The 26,781-nt window shown below is 36.8% G+C and overlaps 1 protein-coding gene across 1 annotated transcript in view; it reads right to left on the reverse strand.

The window, feature by feature from the left end:
* Positions 1–282: 282 nt before the first annotated feature.
* The window catches only part of LOC150085512 (transforming growth factor-beta-induced protein ig-h3-like), a 71,204-nt gene continuing 44,705 nt past the window's right edge, over positions 283–26,781 (reverse strand). The window contains exons 9-12 of the mRNA XM_090374085.1: positions 26,403–26,575; positions 19,762–19,898; positions 9,033–9,195; positions 283–680 (exon numbers count right to left, since the gene is read on the reverse strand). Coding sequence (XP_090230211.1) covers positions 459–680; positions 9,033–9,195; positions 19,762–19,898; positions 26,403–26,575 — 695 coding nt within the window. The 3' untranslated portion in view covers positions 283–458. The remainder of the gene's footprint in view (positions 681–9,032; positions 9,196–19,761; positions 19,899–26,402; positions 26,576–26,781) is intronic.

Raw genomic sequence — 26,781 nt, forward strand, 5'->3', positions numbered from 1 at the left:
CTTGATGCACATTAATCAAAATACACTTTCAGAAAAACAAAACTATACAGGTTTAAAGAAACAGTATATATTTTCTTAAAGTTTTTTTTTTTTAATTTTTCACGGAAATACTACATAGTACAATAAAACGAACATCGAAGAAAACAGAAAAACTCGTATAGCGAAATGAATTATCACATGATGAAGAAAATTAACATAACATGACAAGACGTATACACATATATATTGTGAGATCTATATGAAGTTTACTAGATTACTTTTAATAGTTATGAATATGGCATGCTGTTTTATATTAAACTTACTAGATTCAAATTTCTTTTCTTTTTGGTTTCTTGTACGAAGAGGCGTTCTTTTTCCTTTTTTGAATCACTCCATTAAAAAGTAAAGTAAACCAAGTCTACAGAATCTCTGTTTAGTTAAATAATAAGATGCATAAGATGATTTTCAGATGAGATTTTTTAACTTAATATGTGCAAAAATCTGGAGATTCGATGCACTACCCCATTCTTAGCAATAATATTGGCTTCGACGATTGCGGCAAGTTTTCCCACTGTTACAGAGCCAGAGTCTTCCAATCGGAGGGTCAATGGATGATCACCACGCGTTCGGTATTGATAAAACAAACGAGGTTCAAGACCCGACGTCAGGACAAAATCATCCACAATATGTTGTTCGGCTGCCTAAAAAAATAATAAAATAAAAATTAATAAATGAAATAAAATCCAGTTATTTTGGCGCAAAAACAAACATCACTGCACCAGCCTTAGCTGGCAACTATCTGGTCGTGGCCAATCCACTCGACGATTGCATATAAAAAAGGTTCTACGGTGCATTCCTCAATGCAATTATAAGCCTTTTCTTCTCTTGCTCAAATATACACAGTCGTATAATTTTCAGGATTATAAACCTCAAACTACGACAGATATAGCTAGCTAACGTATAAGTTAGTGCTTTAGCATCACTCATTAACAGCTTTCAGTGCCTGCCTACCCACCCACCGATGAGGAGATAGTCATCTCCAAAATGGTGGTTCTGTAAAGTCTGAAGGATTCAAAATACTATATAATAGTAACATAACAATGTCCAATCATACTCAGAGGCGAGATCTATTAAGCCAACTAATGAAAATGAACGAAGACAAAAACAAACCAGAAGGTAGCATGTATACAAAATAAAACTAGATAGATTAGATGATGTTGATATACCCCTAATTGTCAGAAGTAGCCCAACATCGACAAAACATTGTCATCTCTCGTTAAGTTGACATTATTATGACTTACATCACACACCATCATTTATCGAAAAAATACAACAAATCCTCATCAGTATGGCGAGATTCAGTGGTACATAATGTAATCATGCATGTACTAAAGGATCCCGTTAGTTGTCCTTTCGATTCGCATATTTTAATTAGGATGGTTAAAAGGATTTAATAAGTTTGAAAGTGACGTTATGTGGTTTCTGTCCGTAAGATAAACTAAATATTTATACATATAAGTAAATGTATATAATTAAGGACACTTTTTTTTTAAAATATGTTGTATTGAAATATAAAATACAAGTTCAATGTCCACATTACAATGTTAGCAGGTGACGTTTCTGGATCCTTACTGAAATCTTATAATTAGATTAAATGGAACACGGAACTTTTGACAAAGGGCGGCTCCGACTTGTCATAATAAAAAAAGTATTATTATGGCAAGATTTGTAATTGAATTCTTAGGTTATTTATTGTGCTTGTATGAAGTTTACATTTTTTTTTTTTTTTTTGGTATCGTGATCTCAAGCGCCATCTTGAAATAAACATGATCATTAATTTTATTTAAAATAAATGACAAGTAAACAAATATTTATATTTCTATAAATGAGGCATTCGGTCTTTAGGTTCACGCCTTTGAGAGGCTTGAATCTAAAGGCCGAATAAGTGGGTTGTCACTTACTGCAACACCTACCCACCCACCCACCGATGAGAGACCAAACAGCCTTGAAAAGTGGTATCCACTGAGAATAAGTAACAATAGCGTTACTTTTTTCGAGGTAGTGCAATATCAGGCAATTCGTTGTGAAGGTATTCACGATACGAGATATGATAAAAACGATGGCATTTTACCATTTTTGGTAATTCACTACGTGCAAACATGATGTTAATGCACTAACCTGTTACGTTTGTGTTCCTTCAGTTTAAAACTAGTGTGTCACAAAATATAGAATTTCACATTGAATTTTTCAAAATATCCGTTTAATAATATTCGATTTTTCTAAATTGCTTTCTCATGTTTTGTCTGTCTTCTTCAGAACTTGCCAATATTATTATAACCATATAAATACGAATTGTTATTGGTGTTATGTAATAGCTGATGTATTTTCGTATGTAATTATTAAATATTAAAAAAAATTAAATACAAATAGATACAGAAATTAGATTCTATTTCGAAAAATGCATAATTAGTGGTATTGTGGGGGGTGGTTATTGGAATTAATTATTCTGGGGGGATAATAGTTCGTGTATGTCTCCTCTGGACTGGCTGAGTATTCAGAATGACTCAATACTACACATGATAAACATATACAAATTTGTTTATTTCACAGTATATACATTAAAGAATTGTATCATACAACATCAATTGGTATAATGTTAATTACTGGCATTATATGTGTGTTAAGATGTAAAATTAATCGCAAATGATATATTATGTCTCTTCGTGTCTTTCTGCCTTTTCTCCTTCTGGTTTAGGTTACATCTCATAATATTACTTTACTTTCTAACAGTTAAACTTCCCTACTGGAATTACAGCAGTGAGCTTAACACCTCTATGGAAATTGTCCTAGATTTATAAATCCCCGCTATAATCTTTCTTTAATTTATCCCTTCCAAAATAATTCAATCTTAATATCTTGTAACGTTTCAAGTACATAGAACACCTTTACATCTTAACTTAGAACATACCAGTCTCAAGTACATGTATCAAAATCTTCCTTGCTTTAACTTATCCTTGAGATGAAGTACATACATCTATGAACCCTTTTCTTCCTTTTATACTAAACAATACCAAATCTACTATCAACTAAATAGACATTTTCCTAAAGTCCTTCCCCTCAAATCTAGCTTAAAATTATTATCTCGTACTTACATATTAACTTAGGGAATCACTCTTTACACTACCTTTTCTCAGTTCAGGGGCGACCATCATCAACAGCATAGGGCATCATCAGGCTCCAACTGGAATTATTCATCGGCAAAGTAACTGCTGCTCATCTACAGGGATTCTCCTACGTTCAGGAACTCGCTCTTCTTTCCCTACGGCTATTAAATAAGTTGCTCCGGCCTGCTTTTTGGGCGTCTGATCAGTTCGACGAAACTGGGAAGCATAATAGGATTATCAGGACTCTTCTTACTGCTTTATCAGGAAGCCTGGCTATGTAGCTCTTCCTTATTGTTCTATGGTGAGGCTTTTCGATCCTTTTTACTCAGCTCCAGCATAGGTGATTCCATCTTTCAACGGTTCTCTTCTTCCTATTTCAACAACTCTTAAACAGCATCTCCCACAACTCATTACTCTGTCTGCTACTTTCTGGGGATTCTCCCGGCACTTCTCGGGATTTCTTTCCAGCCGCACATCACTCAGGCATCTCCACGGGACTCTCCAAACTTCCACACTCCCAAAACTCACAACTCTCCCAAAAAAAACTCCTCACTCCTGTCTTGCATCTCCTTTTTGTTTCAGCCGCTCATTCTATTTTGATCCAATCGTCGTTCGTTCTCCATCATCTCATTATTCTCATTCGCTCTCTCCCACTTCTTCCGTTTTTCTTGGCCCTTCCCTCTCCTGGGGTAACTTCCTGTTTACGTTTTTTCTTCAGCAACTTCGATGAACTATTGGCGTCTAGAAATTTCTATATATTTCCTTGTGATCATTCCCGATTCACTTACCGCCATTAGTCCACTCTGTTTCTTCTCTACCGCTCCTTGGAAATTAATAAGTGCTCAAGAGTCGGTCTGTTTCATATAGTGGCTAGCCATTACCACAGGTGTATGCCACATCCAGGATCTCCTTCACCCTCTTAGTTCTTAAAATCTTCCTCTCCACAAGGGGGAGTCGGTTCCCTTGTTCTTTTCTTCCAAAGAGCTGCTCACTTTCTGTTTATGCGACCATGAACTGGCCTTACGGTGCTCCCTTTGTACTAGTGTTCCAGTGCTCCCATTGTCTAGTGTACCGTCCTGATACCCCCCGTTGTTACGTTAATCCTCCCCTACTTGACTGTATGGTACGGAGCGATCGCAATCTAAGCTGAAATCATCCTATGTACATAATATTATTTAATATATACATTTTTTTTCTTGTTATGTTATAATATTTATAACATAACCTTCGCTAGGATAAGTGTAAGAATTTTGTTCTTACAGTATGTTGTAAGCCTTGCATCCTGCGACCCGCTGCCCGCGACAAGCCATGCAACACCATGCATCATCAAAGAAAGTGCATCACCTACACAGAAAATGTTGCTTCAATACAGGTTCCACAGACAAGCTCTGCCCAAAACTTCTTGGAGGAAATAACCTCTGAGGGAGTTGAAACGGATTCTGTAGAGTGACGAATCTCAAAATATGATGTTTTCATAAGAAATTGGAAAGCATAAACTCAGGGAACCTTTTGAAGAGGACTACGCTGTCCCAAATGTGAATCATCGTGATGGTTTGGGACTGTATTCTATGGTAGGATTGGACCGTTGTTTTTGCGGATAGTGCCTTGCAAAAGCAAACATAATGCGACATTCGCGATAACGGCATCTTTCCAACGTTCTGAGAATTTATCCATAGATTCAATATCATTTATTCAGTTAAAAAGTTTTTTTTTATTGAAGGAATACAGATATATTTGAGGCGAAACTTTTCATAAATTCGTGGAAGTCTGCTGCAAGGCTGTGCTGTTTTATTTTCCAAAACCCTACGTATTAAAATTGTAGCCCTTGTGGGTAGCACAGTTGATATAATCACCATCCTCCATGCACCAGGTGGAAAGATCTCAGTTTGAATCCCGTCAATACATGAGGAATTTTTATGGCCCATTTTCATAATGTCGCTAAGGTAGTCGGTCTCAGGAGAGAGCAGCATGGTTTTTCCTCCCGGAAACTCGGTTTTTTTGTCCAGCACACAGCAAATCGAACACAGGACAGACGCAATTTATGGACACACTATATACGACTCAAAATTGCAAAAGTTGTTGATGCGCCTAAAACCCTACAACAACCTTTTTTTTTTTTTTTAATTTATTTACATATATACAAAAACACATAAACACTCTCTATTTACAATCATTTGAACCTGTGTAAGAAACTCCAGCAGAAAATGGAACTTCTCTTACAAAATTATAAAACGCAACAAAACTCTCAAAGATTCAAAAGTAAAAGAAATACATGTATGCACACTAAATGACATTTATGTATATGTATGTGGTCTGTTTGTAGCGGCTCCAGGGCCTGGGTCCACCTCCGAAAATTGTCTTTGTGTTGACTACACACAATCTCTGTAAACAGGAACTAAAATGTGAGCAGCCAACACCTGAGCAACTGCTGACTGATGCCCGTTCCAAGGCACGTGCAGCCGGGCATGTTCTACTATCTGCGCCTTGGTAGTGCGTTAAAATCCTGCATCCACTGGAGGTAGTGCAACACCAGTGGATGCAACTGTAAAACGCTTCTTTCTTTTTTTTTTTTTTTTTCATCTTGATGTCTGTAGTGTTTTCAATGATACATTCTTTACCTTCATTTCCACAGAAAAGCCTGTAATGATCCTGAAGAATAATTCATTGGCAATTAACCAAATTGAAAGTTCTGCTGAGCAATGAAAATAGTCCTAGTTCCTTCTTCAACTTTCAATGACAGTTATTGACTCTTTGATTGGAAAAAGACTGTACACAGATAAAGTGATTGAGTTTTTTTTTTTTTTTTTTTTTGGAAATCAACAAAAGTCATTATTACAGTTTATCGATCCTTTTCCTTTCCTCCCATTTTTTTGGTGTATCATTACGAACTAACGTTAATCTTTGTTTTAATTTTTTTTATTTTATTTTCTGATATGTTAATACACTGGTGTGCAAAATTTAAAGACTAGTCAGGTTTTCACCTGTAGCTTCTCATAGGAATGGCCTGGATATGGGAAAAGCATACCAAAGGAACCTCATGAGGTGCAGAAATGATGAAGGGAACAACACCGATATAACAACGGAAACAAAACGGTACAGAGGGACTTTATTCAAAAATGGCAACATAGCATTGGCTGCCATGATACAGATGCATCACTGCCAAAGATGGAACAAAGGGAAGAGATGGTCCTCAGTAGATGACATGGTCACCCCTAATGTCGATACAGGCTTTGCACCGCCTATCCATACTTAGAACAATGTTGTTGATAAGTTCTTGCGGTAACATCGTCCATTCCTCTGTCAGCGCCATCTTCAGCTGATGAACATTTTCTGGTGGATGTGGATGTGCCGCTAGGCGTCTCCCCAGAGGGTTCCATATGTGTTCGATGGGATTTAGATCGTTGAACGGGCAGGCCAATCCATACGAACAATGTCCTTACTTTCCAAAAGTATATCAACAGCTGCAGGCCTGGATATGGGAAAAGCGTTATCATCCATAAACACAAACTCGGGGTGTGGCCTTATCATCCATAAACACGAACTCGGGGCCAATGGCACCTCAGAACAGACGCACATGGGGAAAGATTACCTCAGTACAGTAGCATGCACCAGGTTAGAGTACCGCCTTCCAGTATATGGAGTTGTGTACGCCAATCCAAGATAACGCCTCCACAGATGAGAACACCTCGACCACTTATCGATCCCTTTCAATGATGTTTTCGGGGTGATACAGTGTGCCAACCTCTCGCCAGATAAGCTGACGTCCAGAATCGCTGCTGAGATTGAATCTACTCTCATCAGTAAAGAGTACCTTAAGTAAAGATTTTGTGGTTGTAACCTTTAGAAATAGTGTTGGTCCTTAAGTTTTGCACACTAGTGTATTCAAAATTTACAAATGTATTTTGAATGTAAAAAAAAAAAAAAAAAAAAAGTTTCCGTTCTTTTGCGTGTTACGTTCCTGCTGTTCTGCGGTAAACCAAGCAGCTTTTGAACATGGAAATAAATAAATAAATGCTTATAGGCTTGCATTTACTTTACAAAAATCATTGGTTAAGCATATTTTAATCAATCCTAAAACTTTTAGGTCCCGTCTTAAATTCGTTCGTGGCCCACCGGTTGAGATATATTACCCTACACCTTCACATCGTTTTTTAAATATAAATCATTTTCAGAAAAGCTCAAAATAAAATTACATTTTTTCAGATTAAAAGAGAACTTTTTGGTAAATTACTTTATCGTTTTGAAGCATATTTCATGAAAACGCAGTCAAAAAACGTTGGATCACTACCTAGCTCCGGAGGGGAAGGGTTAAAGGCGCCCAGGATACTTTTAACCCCTTTCCTTAAAAGGCAGTTAACGCTTATACATGTTAACGCTTATTACCAATGCATTAAACGAACCAAAATGGTGTACAGGCCAGAACGCTGCCCTGACGGATTGATAAATGTCTGATCAAAAGATCACTAGATATCTTTGATCTACTAATATATCGTGGGAGTCAAAATTTTTTATCAAAACATAGCCTCCACTTTCTCCTGTGCAAAAAAGGAGGCCACTTGTCCAAAAGTAATGCCGGATTAATACCGACTGCAAGTGATCTGACAATTATTTTGATCGAATTTCATGGACCCCTTCTCACCACAGGATAGAAATTTTGAATCCAAACACTGTTCTCATCCTTACTTTGGATGAAAGATGAAATCAAGTTCGATTGCTAGGAGATTAAAGTAGACAAAGACAGACATTTTTTTCCCCTTTGTAGGAGATTTTCTAATTATTGTGGCTGTTTAAAATAATATATATATATATATATATATATATATATAAAAGAAAAGTACATTTATAAAGGTGGCAACACAGCACGCCTCCAATGAGTCTTTCGCATCTAGCTATACGTTGGCTCTCTTCTTACGTAAAATAATCCCGACATATCTATTAACGAGTTACCTAGGTCTTCTTCATCCAGCTGCGACGCTCTTACTAGCCTCAGGTTGCTTTTATAGGTACACTACTGAAAGCGAAATAACTCGAAAGTGGTAGTTTGGTAGCACCGCTTTGCTCAGAAGGTCCCTGCTCCCTGTAGTTGAGGCATTAGGTCAGTGACACTGAGGAAGGCAACCTTTGTTTCCAGCAAGCATGCAGTAGTAATATCCGTTTGGCTATTAGGGTTACGTGAGTACATTCACTACATCATTCTCAGTGTTTGAAATACAATTCGCTGTTTTCCCCGCTCCAGTATAAAACTATGTTAGGTAGGGTTGAAATTTTAATCTACTATTCATTGACAGGATAAATCTGAACAAATATTTTAATTCAGAAATTATATCGTTTTCATTAAAAATATAGGCTCTGAAGTTTGAAGACTGATTAAACCGATAACGATAAAAATACAAAAAAAAAAAAAAAAAGAAAGTAAAGAAAAGAATAAAATATAATAAATGCGGCATTTGCACTGCAGTTGCAATAAATATGAATAATAATATGTCACAGAAGGAATGAACGTACGTTGGGTTCAGGGATAATAAACAAATCATGTCAATTGTAGAAATAAAAACATATTTTTAGGTGTCTACTTTCTTAATACCTAACATTTAAAAGACGAATTTCAATTAATAACGACTTAAAATGAATTTTATTCTAAACTTTAATTCATTTATATATTTATTTTTTTAATTTGTTTATTATTTATTATGGATATCTATTATCGTGATGAGTGAATTAGATGGAATTTTTCAATTGAAAGTATATTTTAAAAATATAGTTATCATTTTTACTGATATAAATCAGATTTTTTTTTTATCTTTCCAATAATTATTGATATTTTCACTGAATATTATGAAAATGACTTTAATGGTTTATAGACTTAACATACAATAGTTCTTTACTTACCTTACTAATAAGATTGGTATCCACCATTAGCCGCTCCAACATTCCTGGAGGAAGACCTTCGAAAGCTTGGTTATCAGGTGCAAAAACAGTAAAGCTAGAAGTTCGGTTATCTAATTCGAGCAAAAGATTTGGTTTCGTCTGATTCAGTACATTTACGAACGTGCTTTAGTTGAATAAAATGAAAAAGAAGGAAAAAAGTTAAACTTTGTGGCTTTCATCCCATTAATTTACTTTCTAGTAAATCATCAATTAATGTTTTACGATACTTAATGTAAGAAAATGAAAGAGACAGTCCTTCCAGGAGTTAACAGCGCTGGAAGGACTGTGTCATCAAGTTTAAGTCTGCATGCAAAAAAATAAAATGTTGTCCCTCCCTCTCAATTTACATTGCTTCTGTGTTAAGACAGTCCTTGCTAGGTGGGTGACGATAACTGAACAGGCCCAGGTACAAAGCCTTTCAAAGAGACCACTTTATTTAAAGGAGGCGGAAGGGAAATTAAGCAAACCCTTAGCCATAATTATGAGAGCATCCTTGAACTCAGGGAAAGTCCCCACGGACTAGAGAAGTGCAAATGTATCCCCGATTCACAACGGGGGATCGAAGGGTGACACGAGTAATTACAGACCAGTTAGTTTAACTTCTGTTCCGGGTAAAATTGGAGTCACTGGTTAAAGATGCATTGCAGGATCATCTAGACAAGACTGCAGCAATAATTCAGACACAGCATGGGTTTGTTAAGGGAAAGTCTTGTCTGACAAATTTGAATGGATATTATGATGTGGTTACAAAGGAACTGGATGCAAAAAAATAATTTTGATATCATATATTTGGATTTCAGGAAAGCTCTTTACACTGTTGCACATGGAAGACTATTATACAAATTGGAGCAGAATGGTATTAAGGGTAAGTTGCTACAATGGATAAAAGGGTAGTGAAGTGGGAGAAGACAGAGAGTGGTAATCAATGGACGCTGATCTTCGTGGACAAATGTTATTAGTGGAGTCCCACAGGGTTCGGTATTGGGCATACTGTTGTTTTCTTTTATTTATCAATGATATTGATGCTACATACGTTTATACGCTTGCTTTCTTGCATCAGATGCCTCTATTACTATTACCATTTAAAATTTACTGCTATTTCATAATTTTTTAGTTCCAAAAATTAAGATGGGGTGAGTAATAACGATTTAGGGCAGTATGAGTAAAACCTATACCAATCATTAAGATTACAAGCAAATTAAGCTATGTGTAATGCCACATTTAGGTGGTCTAGGGCCCTGGCGCACATACGTATGCAATTCATATGTGCAATACATACATACACGTATATAATTTTGTGTATGCAATAAAGAGTTCTTCTTCTTATATTTTAGAAATCCAAAAAATCGGTCGCAGTTAGCATGGTCCGGGACAAAAAAGTATGCCTGGAGAAGAGGAATTACGTTTTTCGGGGGAACTATCGTCAACTCTCCTTTTTTTTGGTCTCTGTGAGGAAGCTCAGGCGACCCTGGAAAAACCGGCCAGAGAACTATGGGACTGCCTGGCTTACCTCCCAGTGGTGGTGGTGGAGGGCAACGTAGAGTCCCAGTAGGGGCCCTGCGGCCGAAAGCCAGAAAAACAACATAACTCAACACTCACTTACACAGAACAGCACAATACACGGACTTCTGGCATTTGCAGAGTTCTATATACACCACAGACGATGGCGAAGTTGTGGGGAACCACGGTGGTGCCCCAACCCGAACACTCTGCCACTATGTTCTTGGGGAACCTAACTCCCATCCCCTAGACCAGGATTGGGCATCTTGTACTGGGGGTACCTTACTGCCCCCCTTCTACCAGGCGAGTGCCTCTACTACAGCCCCCCCTCTGTTCCTCTACCTCTTTTATCCCACTCCCTATCTCCCCACCACTCCCTTTCAAACTTTACTTTTTTTTTTTTTTGGGTGCTTCAGCTACCTCAGGGTTCGTCTCGCCAGAGCTCACACTCCCTACTGCCCGGCCCGCCTCCTTGTGGCACTAGCGGTAAACTAGAGGTTTTTGTGTCCAAACGCAAGCCCCTAGGCTGAGAGGCCGGATGAACAACAGAACAACACAACCCTCAATAACACTACACGAACACACACACTAACCTACACTATCTGGCCTTTACAGTGCTTGTATTCATCACAGAGTTAAACATGGAGTTAGGGGACACCCCCAGAGCCGCATTATAAATAACACTATGTTTCGGAGGGGGGAACCGATGACCTTGGGATCCTGGAGCAGCTGTCCGGCCTTTCTGGTGTCATTTTCCAGCAATTTGGTATGCATAACACTTTTATCGGTCATATAATTTGTTTTATGTATTTGTCCCAACAGTGGCGTGTCAGTGATAAACGTATTATGCACACCAAACTGCTGGCAAATGTCAATTATTTTAACTGCACACTTAACGGCGATTAAAAGTTTTATGCTTGTGGTCTATAAATAGTAAGAGGAGCAATGGAAGGTGAGGTGGTGGTGGAGGAGGTGAAGTGATCGAAGTGATTTGGGCTCAGGAAGGGGAGTGGATGAACCGACTCAGGTGACCAAGAGTTTCAAAGAGAGAGAGAGAGAGAGAGAGAGAGAGAGAGAGAGAGAGAGAGAGATTTTATCCCCAGTACTCGAAACGGAAAATTTTAGGGAACGAAACTCCCCTTAACAAAATATCCTATTTTTAATAATGAAGCATGTACATGACATTTACAGATGCGTAGGCGAGCGAGCCAGATCGGCGTTCCGAAGCACTCCAGTCCATTCTGATCCCTGATTCCCCCAACCCAGACATGTGGGAAAGAGGGAGGAGCATGTACAAGATATATCTGCTATACAAAGCTATGCATTGTATTAATTATCATTGAAGTTCAAATTAACTCGTTCACCCTATATTGATTCAAAACTGAAAGAAATATTTTCTCACAGACTAAGCTAGTCTTTTGTATAATGAACTTCGTTTGTCAATCTGTGAGAGGGCATTATGATTCGCTATGAACAACTTTGTGAAAATTGTAACTTTAAATCCGCACAAGCTGTAAAAAAACAGAAATAACAATGAATATTTGACAAATATTTACATAACATTTATTTATTTTAAATGCTACAATTTTTCAACAAAAGATTTTTTATATTAAGTATTTTTATGAGGAAACTTTTTCCCAGTTTCCTCATAAACCCTTTAGATATTTTCAGCAGAAGTAAGACTACAAATTCTTGGTCTCCAGTCTTTGTCGGCCACAAAAAATTCGACAGTTTACATCTTTTATTAATTAATTTTATTTTTATTTGTTATTAACTAATTTATTTATTATTATTATTTACTTCGCCTTCATTTTACAACGGTTATAAACTAATTTGAGCTAAATTTTGAAACTAGAGGTCTCTCGCCTCGTTCAAGTTTCTAAAATAGGTATTAAAACCTATACCTATAGGTACATAGGCATGGATTTTTATACGTTTCTGTTGCGAAGTACCTATACACTAGGTATACCTTAGTGCCTATAGGTATGTTGGTATGTTATTGTTGTTATTTGGTTTTTAGGAGCATTAGCAACTAAGGCCATATTGCTCCGGGAATATGCGGTGGTCATTCCCTGACCTTTCCGCATCCTCCGTATTTGGTGGTGACGGGCTCGAACCCCGGTCTGATCAGGAAGCGTATGCTACGCCTATAGGTATGTAGGAATAGGTACTTCCCGACAGCATTCTGAGTCAGTTGGGTCTACGGAAGCATCCTATCTACCTAGTTCCAAAATGTATTAATGTGCACGTTAGACTATTTCCGCGGCGAAGGGTAGAAGACAGTTCAGACCTCTTTGATCGGATTTTTCGAATAAATACAGTATATATATATTTATATATATAACAAGTGGTTGTAATGAATAGTAACGGCTTGAAAACAATGATAATTAAAAAATTGGGATGGTTTATGGACAAGGCACTGCTAGTAATAGCAGAAATACTCAACGAATATAATGGAATATAGATAAGTAGATTAGAGTATAAATGGAGAAATTCTCCTTTCTCAATATCCTTTCATCTTCATTTTACATTACTTTTGTTTCAAATCCTCTCGTGTTGCTTGCTATTTTAATTTAATTTAATTTTATTTAATCTTATCTTAATTTTTACTTTTATTTTAGATTTGATCTGGTTTTTATTCCTTTCCGTTTTGGTCTCTGTCGGGTCGGCTATGAAATACACATACACCAGCCTACTTTTTTACCTCTTGCTACGTATATTTCATATCAGAAACAGAGGCCGTGCTTCTTCCTGTATTTCCTTTGGTTTTGGCTGCTGACCCTTGATGACGAAGTTAAAATCATTGGATCTATAGCATTAAGTACTATATTTATTAGTTTTATTTAATTTCATTTTATTTCACAAGTACCTATTTCATTTTTTCCATCGTTACTACATCTGATGTAGTCAGCATTTCTCCATTCATACTGCAATCTACTTATCTATATTTTAACGTCAAGATTAAAAATCGCATGGTGTACGAACAGAATCAGTGGGATTATCGACACTAAGTTTTAAATAAACGTTACTGATAATTTCTTTCGATTGATGCGATAATTTAGCACCTTTAGTGAAAACTTTGAACACACTGCGATTCAAAGAACTTTGTTAGCTAGTCACCATGTTAAAAATTAGCATCGATCATTTCTATAATTTTTACTCATGCTGTATACAAAAACTTTTCGTATGATTTGGTATATATAAGGTTTTACCCGATCAAATATTTATGAATGTGGTATTGTTTATTCCAAATCACCTCAACATATACAAAAGCTCTTTTAACTATACTGTCTTACGTAGCAACAAAGCTGAACTCCACCTCTCCCATAGAAGCTAAGTTGACTCACGATGCTGTCGAGAAGTATAGATGATCTCACAATATGCTAACAAAATTTTAAATATAATTCGTAGTAAAAGTACTTGTTTCCTCTTACGGGAACATAGCGAATCACAAAAATCAATAACAGTAATGTATTGTCGTAAAAATAATAGAATGAGCTTTGTATGGAACGCTATGCAAATATTCAAGTTATTTTCGTCGTAAGTGATGTCATTCAATAAATGTATTATTATCGGGCAATTATTGCATCGAGTATTCTAGACGATATATTTCGGAATTTAGTTAATTATGTTATAATGGAATTAACTGTTTTGTTTTAAATAAGTTCTGAAATTTCAGTGTACATGCTTCTTATGATACACTAAAATATCACGAGTCATCATGATTCATAAACTATACATACTTCATATGAAAAAAACATGAATTGTACGATGCATATATAATCATGGGAGTTGGTCACTGCATGGGATGACCAACAAGTTAAAATTGACGTTTGTCATGGCGTCTGTGAAGAGGCGCCTGTAATGATATTATTAGCCCCTACTCGTATACGATTGGTTCAGAATAAAAAGCTACTGAGAAGAGATCAGTTATATTAGAATAATATATTCTACAGCTGTTAGCGCACTGTATAAAACCACTCCGACTCGACAAAAGGCCACTATGAAAGATTCTAGTGCCTCACAGATTGCAGGAAGCTATTGCTTTCTTCAAACGGGCTCCTTTTGAAAGCCTTGGTAGTGACCTCCTGTTTAATAAAAGGAATAGAGGCATCCTGTTTCTCGTTAATTTCCTCATTATGACTTGCTTTCGGTAGTGCGTTATTCTCGCCTTATCTTTTATATGGTGTAAGTGCATGTAGGCATACATGGCATGCAAAGGAAATAGAAATGCTATGAAAAAAAGGGGAAACAAACTTATCAAGGTGAGTTCAGGAAGGTAGGTTTGAGTAAATTTATTCAAATAAATATTATTTAGTTCATTTTTAAGATTTTTCTGTAAAGCAAAATAAACAGAGCAGTTATTTATGCTGGTTTATGATAATTATTTCTATGTGCAATTATTTAATAAAATAGTAAAATAAAAAAAAAGAAATACATTATTCTTCGTTTGCCAGCTTCTTATATCAGTAAGGGGCCATTCACAACTTGAGTAATGCAACGACGGAGGGGGTGTAATAAATGTTACGATGTGTTATTAAAAACGTTCTTGTTTATACTCCGGCACGACTTAATCGTATTTAGCAGTCACGGGCTTGAATCTCGGTCCACTCAAAGAGCATGTGCTATTGCACTCGTGATCCTGACCACTGGGCTACGTCAGGCCTTGTAACATGCTGCACCAGCCAAAAAATATTTCTGAGTTACCCCGAGAGAGAGAGGAATGATGATATCCAGCTCAGGACCCTGGGTGTGCCAAGCCCATACTCACCAGATGTGAGCCCCTAGGGTTATTTCATCGTAATAAAATAAATAATGTCACTTGAATTGGAGTATTTCGTTACGTAATAATAATAATAATTATTTCAAAACTGTTGTTGAGAAGTTACGTAATTTGTGAATGAATAGCTCTTCGTATAATAAAGGGGTTATCTCATAACATAAATTGCAATAAGTTAATGCAATCAGTGTTTTAAACTCAAACACTGTTGCAATTACGTTTCAGATATTATCTTAACCTTTAGATTGTCTTAGCAACTCGAGCTTGTACCGATAGGATTATACGAGTACTGTATGCTAATTTCTTGACATTAGCAAAGAGTGTTGTTAGTGTTTCTAGCGGTAGATCCGTATATTGGTAGTTCTGGAACGGGCACAGTTTACATTTCATTGGAAGGCCTACATTATGATTATACTAAAAGCGGAAAAAAAAAAAAAAAAAAGGTATTTATTAGCTCAACTTTTTCTTTTTAATACAACTTTTGAAACCGAGAACTAGTGATTGTTTACACCGATAATCAATTAACAAATTCCATCTTTAAGCAAACAGCCCACTTGATTCACTTATAATCTATAAACGTCTACTTTAGGATAATAATAACATTTCGGGCTCAGCTGCTTATGCAGTCTATGGCTTATGCTGCACCAGCCAAAAAATTAAATAAATACATTAAAAAAATAATAATAAAATAAAAAAACAAAAAATACATAAAATAATAAGAATAAAAACAAATTAATAATAACAAGAAAATTAAAATAATAAAAATTAATAAGAGAAAAGGAAATGGACAGCTTATGCATTTCCCTCCTCCCTGAGGTAATTATCCAGCTGACCTTTGAATTTCCTCACACTGTCAGCCTCTACTACCCATGCAGGTAACTTATTCGAGTAATTTATAACTCGCCGGCTAAAATAAAATTTCCTGCAGTCCAGTCTAAACAACTCCCCCCGTAACTTGAAATTATGGGCCCCTAGTTCTAGAATCATTTATAACCGTGAAAATTTCGTCCTTATCCATTTTGCTTATGCCTCTCAGAGTCTTAAACACCTCAACCCAGTCTCCTCTAAAGTGCCTAGTTTCCAAGCTCTGCAACCCACAATTCGAAGTCTTTCCTCATATGGACGCTCTTTTGCCGATCTCACCAGGCGAGTTACCTGTCTTTGGACACTTCAAGAAGAACAATGTCTTTCTTTAGGTGCAGTCTCCATACTTGAACACAGTATTCCAAGTGTGGTCTAACAATATCCTTATATAATGGGACTATGACGTCCTTATCTCTACTACTTCCCTCAGCATGAATTGTTGAGGAGGCTTCCATCCTGCAATGGGTTGATAATGGCCAGTTTACCTTTTTTTTTACCTTTTATCTCTACTAGCGATTGTTCGATAAATCATCGATAGGACACCATGGGCCCTTCTTGCAACCAGTCTACAATGCTGGGAGAACTACATATCTGACCGTATCGTAATATCCAAGTCCCTTTCCTCCACTACCGGCTTTAGTTCAACTCTGCCAAGTGTATAAGTTATTTTGGGGTTACTGTTCGCCAGTTCAATACCTTACACTGTGCCGGATTAAAGCATAGCTGCTATTTTTCGGACCATCTCTGAAGTCTATCTAGGTCATTCTGAAGAAGCTCTGCTTGGCAGAAATCATTAACTACTCTACCAATCTTTACATCATCTGCAAATTTAGACATCACGCCCTCTGTCCCTTCATCCATGTCATTTATGAAAATCATAAACAACAATGGTCCTAATACTGATCCTTGGGGAACTCCACTTCTTACATCAACCAAATCTGAGGAATAACCATTTATCATAACCCTCTGCGTCCTGCCCTGAAGCAACCCTGCTATCCATCTAAGGATTTTCCCTGTGATTCCAACCTGTTCCAGCTTATAAAGTAACCGCTCATGTGGGACTGAGTCAAATGCTTTGCTGAAATCCAAATCAACAACGTCGAAATTATTCCCTAAATCCAGCTCGTGAGTGACCCTGTCAAAATTGCTAACCAGATTAGTTAAGCATGATTTTCTCTTTACAAAACCATGCTGAGTATAATTCAGAATTCCATTTCTATCTATGTGAATTCACCCTTGATCATACATAATCTCCGTGATTTTCCCTGCTACTGAAGTTGGCCTAAATAGCCGGTAATTTCCCACTTCACTCTTAGAACCGCCCTTTCACAACTCACAAGGTGTGAGCTCATAGGGTTATTTCATCGTAATAAAATAAATAATGTCACTTGAATTGGAACATTTCGTTACGTACTAATAATTATCGTTATTATTATTTCAAAACTGATGTTGAGAAGTTACACAATTTGTGATTAGCTCTTCGTATAATGAAGGGGTTATTCTCATAACATATATTGCAATTAGTTAATGCGATCAGTGTTTTAAACTCAAACACTGTTGCAGTTACGTTAAATGGCACAACCTGAGTAAGAAGTGTATTCAGTTTTCTTTAAAGATCAGTAACGTAACCGTTTTTGAAATATTTAACAGTAAGACTGATTGCAATTTTGGTAAAACACCAGATTTTGGGTACACCTCCCTAGTTCGACGAAAAGATAGGACGAAGGCAGTTGGCATGTGCCAGTCACTGCTTCCCTTCCTCCTGTCCTCCTCGCCCGCATGTGACACGGGAAAGTCACGTGACATCACAATACGTTGCAGCATATTTATGCTGCAACGTATTGTGATGTCACGTGACTTTCCCGTGTGATGTCTTTATTTAAAGAAAAACAAAAAAAGCAATACGGAATTGAAAAAGGTGAATATAAATGCAAAAGTGCACTTTTTGCTTGAATCCCTCTCGAAGTTTCGTAAAAACATAACCTTTTTTCACTGAACAAAAATAACTTCAATACAAGGAAAACTCACCTCATGAGTCCTGGCCAACGACAGGTTTTTTGCTTGAATCCTTCCCGAAGTCGGGAAAAAACATAACCTTTTTTTTTTTTTTCACTAAACAAAAATGACTACTTGAATACAAAGAAAACTCATCTCATCAATCCTGGCATGCCAGCCGGTATAATTCACAAATTCCACTGATGAAAGTTATCGTCATATCACTGCTGCCAGAATGCCTATGCCACCACGTAAACTGTGCGAGGTAGGGGTCGAACTGACCGTCGATTTTTCTTGATGGCAGTTGCCATACAATAGCACTCCACGAACCCTCTTACTATTCGCGTTTGCACCAGTTTCAGGATCGCTGAAGTGAAGCGAGTGGTTAACAGCTATGTCCTGAAACCTTTCGTCACCCAGACAATCGTAAGACTTCCAGCAATCTGATACTATAGTAGTATCGGGTAAAATGGAAATCTTAACGATGTCTAGGAGGACTTCTTTACTCCGATTTTCAATAACCTGAAAAAACACCGTGAAGTAGCTCATTCAACCCTACAAATTACCCACTGCCCATTCACTCTTCGACCTCTATTGTACTTCCTTGTACCAAACTTACTCTCATCAATTTCAAAGATAACACCTATATCCAACAGTACCAGCACAATGGCGATGACTAAACAAGAATAACACACGTGCAAATGATAATTCCGCATTTCCCTCCAAAAAATTAGAAGGGAATTTACATCCAATCAAACAATCAGAGAAAAATTACGCATTCACAGTAATCACCCAATCACAGAATTCGACTATACAATCACTTCGTTCTTCGCCCACGACGCGGCGACAAGTGGTACCAAATACTGGAGTTTACTGTTATGCTCTATTTAATGGGGTGGAAAAGTGTTTATTGACATTCGGAATTCTGTTTGAATGAAACTTGTGCTTATGATGTGAAATTTCTTTCGTGTATCTTGCGAGTGACAAGTGGTGTCCTTCGTGACACCACTTGTCACTGGCTAAAAAAAAGGAAAAAACAATAAAACTATCTTATTCGGTTTACCCGAATATAACCTCATGCACCCAAGTGTATTGTGTCCAGAAATTGTGCATGTTCGTTGGTCAGCTATTTGATATTATATGATACAGGTTCTAAAAATAATTATATGATACAGTTTATTATATGATACAGGTTCTAAAAAGCAATTATCATGCGCTCTTTGATTTCAAAACAGTCTTGTAAGAGTAAAACCATCTTTATAAAGTCGCACCCAATAGAAAATTTTAATATTGAACAGAAATACTGTTTCCAGATGTTTAATTAATAAAATGAAACACATTTATTCAATTGGCAAAATTTTAACTATAAATAAGTTACCCTCAATGTGCGAATTACCTTGGTAAAAAAAAAGTAATTTTAGAGAGACTTCTACAAACTATGTCTGGAAATCATGACCTTGCCTCCCCTCCCTGTTTTTTTTTCGCTCACCTTTTACGATTCATTTTAATGATATTCCTTCTCCTCTTGAGGTTCAATAAGAAACTACGTACCTAAAATTTCCTTCAGACTCCAAGAGCTCAGCTACAGTTTCAGCAGCGGGAAGAATAACCCTATCGATTTCATGCAGGACTCCATTTCTTGCTTCGTGGTCTGATGAAGTTACCACAGATGTTTCCACTGTCATTCTCTAAAATGAAAGAACAATTAAAAAATCTTTATGGAAAGAATCCTGATAAATTCTATTTATAATGTTTTTAATAAAGGAGATATTAAAAACAACTGAATATTACGCTAACCATAAGGAGACTATTATAAAGTCTCTTTTTCCTTAGTCACAATATTTCGGTGTGGTTATTTATAGGCTCGCCAAAATATTTTGTTTATATATTTATTTATAAAATACTGCAAATCCTGATTTCTTTACGTGAATGGAAATTTCTTTCCACTTGTTGATTTTAAAAATTAAAATTTTTAATTAAAATTTTTAATTTTTCGATAGGAGGGGATTTTTTTTTCTTTCGCGAGCACATGTGACTTTTCGAAACTTTAAGTGCGGCACAGAAAGAAATATGGGCTTAAAAAATTTATTCCTCAGGAAATTAAATGAATCCTCGCGAACATCTGGATTGGGATGTTTACAATAAGTAAGCACCAAGGTAGTTAAAGCCATGTGGCGGCTACAGGTCCATAAACATAACAGCGTTTTTAAACTCCAAGTATTCTGTGTTCTGTGATCATTTTTACCTGTTTGCACGGCACTTGCGGTGATACAGTGGTCTTATTCGTTCTTCCATCAAGTGTAGGGGGAAAAAAAGGCTGGGTTCGAATCTCATCTCGATTGGAGGATCTTTTATGTATTTTTTATTCGCAGAGCAGCTCAGTTAATCAGTTATGGGTTGCATGGCTATTTTTTTTCCTTGTAAAATTAGGTTTTTTCATTTCTCAGTCAAACCGACCATAAAACATACGCAATTTACTGGTACCTCATGGCCCTGCTTGCATCAGCTGAAATATAAACTTTGTTTTGAGGAGGGACAGCAAATCAGAGCTCCTAAAACCCTACCTACTACTACTACAACAAAGTGTGAAAGAACAGAAGTCGTAGCCATTGTACTACCGCGAAGGTTTGCGCATAGCAACTGAACCAAATGATTTTAATCCCATTGGAATTTTTTGAAAGAAATTTGTGTACGCATTCCACAGTGCTACAGGCTTAAATATACTAAAATCACACAATATTTATACCTATACTCACGACAGAGCTTAGAAATTTTGCAGTCTGAAATAAGGTCGAATCGTACGAATATGGTTCCCCCTTGGATTATTTGTAATTAAACAAACACTCGGCGCCTGCTTGTTGGTCACTATTTGCCCACTTTACCTCTATTTAAATGCAAAATTAGTTTTGATAGGAGAACTGAGAAACCTACTATGCCACCATTATTCTTATTATGAATTTTTTTCATAATTTCTCGTATGTTGCCTTTACTTTATACTGAATATGATAAATACAATTAAAACGAAATGAAACTATTAGGCTAATAGTAATTTTGAAATGAACGGATCTAAAAGTATATTTTCATTTTATTCGTATACTTTATCGATTAAAAAAATGCGGCTCTTAACTTTGGAGATTATTTTGTGCGGCTCTCAAGTCTTTGAAGATTATCTGCAGTGACTCTCAGGTTTACGAAGCGTGGACATCCCTACTCTGCAGAATCCCGATAACGATTATTATTTTTCTACTATGTTAGACATCAGACTGATAATCCTCTGCAGTCATTTCGTCGCCAAAAAGAACACTCTGTCAAAACATTAATAAACATCTTGTGCAAAGTTTTCGAGAATCATAATCTTAATTTTAAAGTTTTCCAATGCTTCGTGACCTTCACATCCTAAAATCTCACCATACAATAATTCTACATATTCGATATCAGTAACAAATTTCTTTGACACCTTGCGCTTAGAAATTCTTCTTGATGTTCCCTTGTTAATTTAATAATATACAGAGGAGTTAATTAATTCTCAGCTAAATTTCGGTTGACTTTTGTTCATTTGTTCCAATATACCAAGCTAATTTATCCACCCTAGTTAAAACATCGTTTTTCTTTGCAAATAATTCTTAGTTTCCCAGCCAATTCGCCCAGTGTAATAGCATATCTTGCAATTGTAGTCTGTCTGTACTTATCACCTGCCCCTCAAATTTAAATTCAGCTATGGTTATATCACCTTTATCATTTAAACTTACCGAACCTTAATCAGTCTTATTTGTTATGAACTTTTCAATGATTTCATTTCACCAGCTTCGCCTTTAATTGTCCCTTGGTTGCAACTCTCTGCACTATTTCTAATCCCTACTTTGTTCAATCATACTCTCATTTTCATTTACCCCTCCACTGGCTGTACATCGCGACGTTTACGATTCCTTTGATGCATAATGAAATAAATTTTATTTGGTTACTATTTAGAATTTCAGTTAGAATAAGTTTATTCAGTTAATTAGTGTGGGTAGCTCATCAGCTGAATTATGAACCTTTTACAACTTCTACTTGACGATAATACAATTAGATAGTAATATCTAATAATTATTTATACAAAATTGTTCTATTTGGATATCTATTTTAAATATAATTTATGCTAATTCGCAGATAAATCTTGGCCGGCTCATTAATTGGGATTGCTATTCTGCTGTTGCCAATCACAGCATATACGGGGTGTCTCAAAAATACACGGCATAACTTCAGGAATGAGTTCCTCATATGTAGACAATAAAAACATTTTATATCAACTTAGTTCCGGAAATGCTTGGTTCCCGAGTTATTAACCGGAATGTCTTATCTCCCGCAGGAGATTTCCTTCATCATAAGGTACTGACAGAATCTGGTGGTTTTCCATTCCGACCATGTATTCACATCAGGAGCAAGCGGATATGCACTTTATGTACGGTTTGGCAGAAGGCAATGCTCTGGAGGCTTGTCGTTTGTACCACGAAAGATTCCCAGAATGAAGATGTCCAGACAGGAAAACGCGTGATGGTATCCATCGCCGCCTTTGTGAACATGGGACCTTTACACCTCATGCTGCCGACAGAGGACGACCAAGATCTACGACTCCTGAAGTAGAGGAGGAGATTTTGGATGCTGTGCATGCTACTCCTGGAATCAGCACACTCAGAATAGCAATGCAACTGGCTGTTCAACGTTCGACTATTTGAAGAGTGTTGCGAGAATATCAACTGTATCCTTACCATCTGCAACGGGTACAGGTCTTGTCACCAGCAGATTACCCTGCGCGAGTAATGTTCTGTCATTGGTTTTGCAGCAGTGTGGTACAACTCCTCACTTTCCTGCCTTAGTGATATTCACAGATGAAGCGCAGTTCACACGAGACGGAATCCAAAACTTTCATAATCAGCATATTTGGGCTGAGGAAAACCCACATGCAATTCTTCCATCACATCACCAACAGCGGTTCAGCCTCAACATCTGGGCGTGTGTTTTTGGTGATAAGTTATTTGGGCCCCACATACTTCCAAACAAACTCACGGGGCAGGCATACACACTTTCTGGAAAACAACATGCCTGATTTCTTGGACGACACGCCACTGATCATTCGTCAACAAGCACACTTCATGCACGATGGCTCTCCCGCACATTTCAGCCACCTAGCCCGCAATTAGCTAAATCGAAGGTTTCCTGGTCGGTGGATAGGTAGAGGTGGACCAACTGCCTGGCCTCCACGCTCTCTTGATTTAAACCCACTAGATTTACGTGGGGCCATTTAAAGTCATTGGTGTATTCGACTCCGGTAGTTGATGTGGAAACTCTCCGCAATCGAATTGTGGCAGGTTGTGAGACAATACGAAACATGCCAGGAATTTGGCATCGTCTTCGCGAGTCCATGAGACGTCGATGTGAGGCCTGTATTCAGGCAGAAGGTGGACATTTTGAACAATTACTATAAGGTGATGTGAACAGTTAAGTGTCATAGACAGACCTTCAAAACTCGGAAACAAAGCATTTCCGGAACTATGTTGATATAAAATATTTTTATTGTCTACATATGAGGAACTCATTCCTGAAGTTATGCCGTGTATTTTTGAGACACCCCGTATAATTCTTTTTATAACCTACTTAAGTTCTGATGCGGATGCTACTAACTCTTCTGGTTAACAGCTGTCCTCTCATTGAGCACTGAGAACTACTATTCCACCTAACTTCATTGCTTCAAAAAATGCTCTTGGGTTCTAAGGTGCGGCTTGTCTGTTGGAACAATTTTTTTTCTCAAATATACGTTTCCAAAGAACTTCACATTTATTTAAAACAACAATTTTATTTACCAACCAAAATAAAATATTTACAAAAAAAAAAAAAAAAAAAAATCTGTTGCTAGACAAACTCATTAATAGCCACTCTAAATATTAATTTGAGACTTTGCTTGTGGTTTCACTGATAATACACATTTAGTTAATTCATCCCCTTCGTCTCCCCCCCGTCTTGCTTTAAATATTTTTATCAATCTAAAAGCCTTGTTAACCGAACCAAAAACTTTCTTTGGGCGTTTAAAAAAAAAAATGGTATTTGTACATCTTCTTTCGAATCTTAACGTTGAGTGTATTAATTATTCATATGACCCTAGTTTACATTGGTTATTAGAATTATCTACAAATGGATTTCTCTATATTCAATATTGCGTTCCCTGATTCATAATAGAAAAGTCGAAAAGCAATATTCTACACGCAGGTAACATGATGTAAGAAGTATAAAAGGTAGAACACTACTATGCATGAATTTTGCAAGTAAAAATATTTTATGCACTGCCGTGCTGCTCTTGGAAACAGAGGCCGAATAATAGAACAACTATATATATCAGTAGAATACTAGAATAGAATACTTAAAACACTTCAATGGATGTTTTCGGGCGCTGGTCATTTCGGTTAAAAAAGAACATTCCGTAACTATGACTACAAATAATAATAATCATCATCATCAGCCATTTTCAATCCACTGCAGGATGAAGGCCTCTCCAGCACCTTTCCAGTTCCTTCTGTTTTGAGCACTGGCCATCCATTTACTACCCAAAAAATAATCATAAGCAAACTAAACATGCGACCCAAACACAAACAATAACTTGGAATTAGTTCTAACGCTAAACTGTATGACGTCAGCAGCATCTGATGTCAATTGTCTCTAGGCTTCTTCATGGCCTCGCTCGAATCCAGTACGGCAGCTATGAGTGTACTGTGATCAGCATGGTTTGCCATACCTATGGACACATTCTAGGACCTCGTCGAGTCTATACTCCAATGTATTCAGGTTGTGCTGCGTGCTAAAATTGGAGCAACCAGGTACCGGATAGGTGTTCTTAACACAAAGCTATCTCAGTGTCTATAATCTTCAATTATACTTTGTATTTTCTCCTAGGCTGTATTCTTCAAGAGGGTTTCGAATCTTATTAGTTTTACGCAAATGTTTTTGTTTAAAATTATTTCAAGAATCATTATTGAATGCTACTCTGTACTAAACTAAAAACTGATGACAATATCGTAGTTCAGCTCTTGTTAGGAAGTTGTTAGTTATACGTTACAGGTGTTTTGTTTTTAATAAATTTAGCACGTTCAAAAAGTTTTTTTTTTTTTTTTTTTTTTTGTTTAAAAAATTAACCATGGAAAGGGATTTATTGCGAAAACATTACTTAGGGGGATTCGAGAAGAGAAAAAGGTTGGGAACCACTGACTTAGACAAACTGCTTATTGTTGGACTCGCTAAATGGGAGCACATCCCTTCTTCCCTTACATGGGAATTTTTTTTTTTTAATTATTATATTTGGGTTACCCGTAATTTATTACATAAACCCGTATTTGTGTCTGTAAATTGCTTGTGTTCTCTGGTTGATTTGTCTGTTTTGCTGGACGAAAAAAAACCCAGTTCCTGTGTGAAAAACCTTGCTATCTACGCCTGAGACCGACTAACTCAGCCACGGAGTGAAAAAAGCCCATTAAAGTTCCTCGCGTCATCGACGGGATTCGAACCGGGGCCGTTTCCACCAGGTGTGGGGAGGACGGTGACGATACCACTGTGCTACCACGAACAATGATAGTGTTAAAAACTCCAGCTGGGGACCCACACTCCACCGAGATTGCGAGTTGGGTTATTTAGAATTTGCGCCAAGGTAGATAAGACCATGAGATGTAAGCATGTCGTGTCGGTAAATTGCTTGTGTTCTACAATTAATTTTTCTATTGAGAGACGAAAAACTCGGATTTCCAGAAGACAAGAAAAAAATATATAATGATAAATAACACGCGTAACGTGAACTTTCATGAACTAGTTTCACACAACGAATTAATTAGTTTCACTGATAATCGAAGACGATGTCTTCTTTTATTAACGTTTGCTTTACACGTGTACATGATTAGTTTATTAAATTATTTTTCTTAGCGTAAAGTGAATAAATGAAATTATTGTCTGTAATTAATATCGAAAACTATAATTAATATCGAATGATTGAACTGCTAATACAGAATGCTAATGCTAACTTTTGAGGCTGTAGAAAGGAGACTACTTTCTATTCTGGGACAGAAAATATGATTAGAGCAGGGGGCAGTAATGTAAATAGAAACAATGAATAGACTATGGTATTGGATTACATTTCCCACAACTTGGCATATAGTCTTCTTCAGTTACAGTACCTTTCGATGAAATCTGATCCTCAACAGCGACTGCTGACCTTTTAAAGCTGTGAGTTTCTGTCCATCAATCAAACTGGGTGTCATATGTTTGCCCAAAACCATGTGGAGACTTACAGTGGATCGTGCCAATGCCGGCTCTGTGATCAGATTGGTCCAAGTTTCATTTGATAATGCTATAAGAAGAGAAAGAAAACAGTTACTTTTTCAGTTGAATGAGTTTGCTATGAAAAACCAATAAAAAAACTGATGTAAAAATTGTTTTATTCAAATAAAACCGGCTAAAAAAAGGAATGCTTAATTGTTTTGGTCCAAGACAACCATTATTATTTTTTGAGGTCCTAATGACCTTAAAATAGCCTTAATAATGGTAAATAAACTT

This window comes from Mastigoproctus giganteus, chromosome 5, assembly GCF_048544385.1.
Source record: "Mastigoproctus giganteus isolate SK-2022 chromosome 5, ASM4854438v1, whole genome shotgun sequence".
NCBI lineage: Eukaryota > Metazoa > Arthropoda > Arachnida > Uropygi > Thelyphonidae > Mastigoproctus > Mastigoproctus giganteus.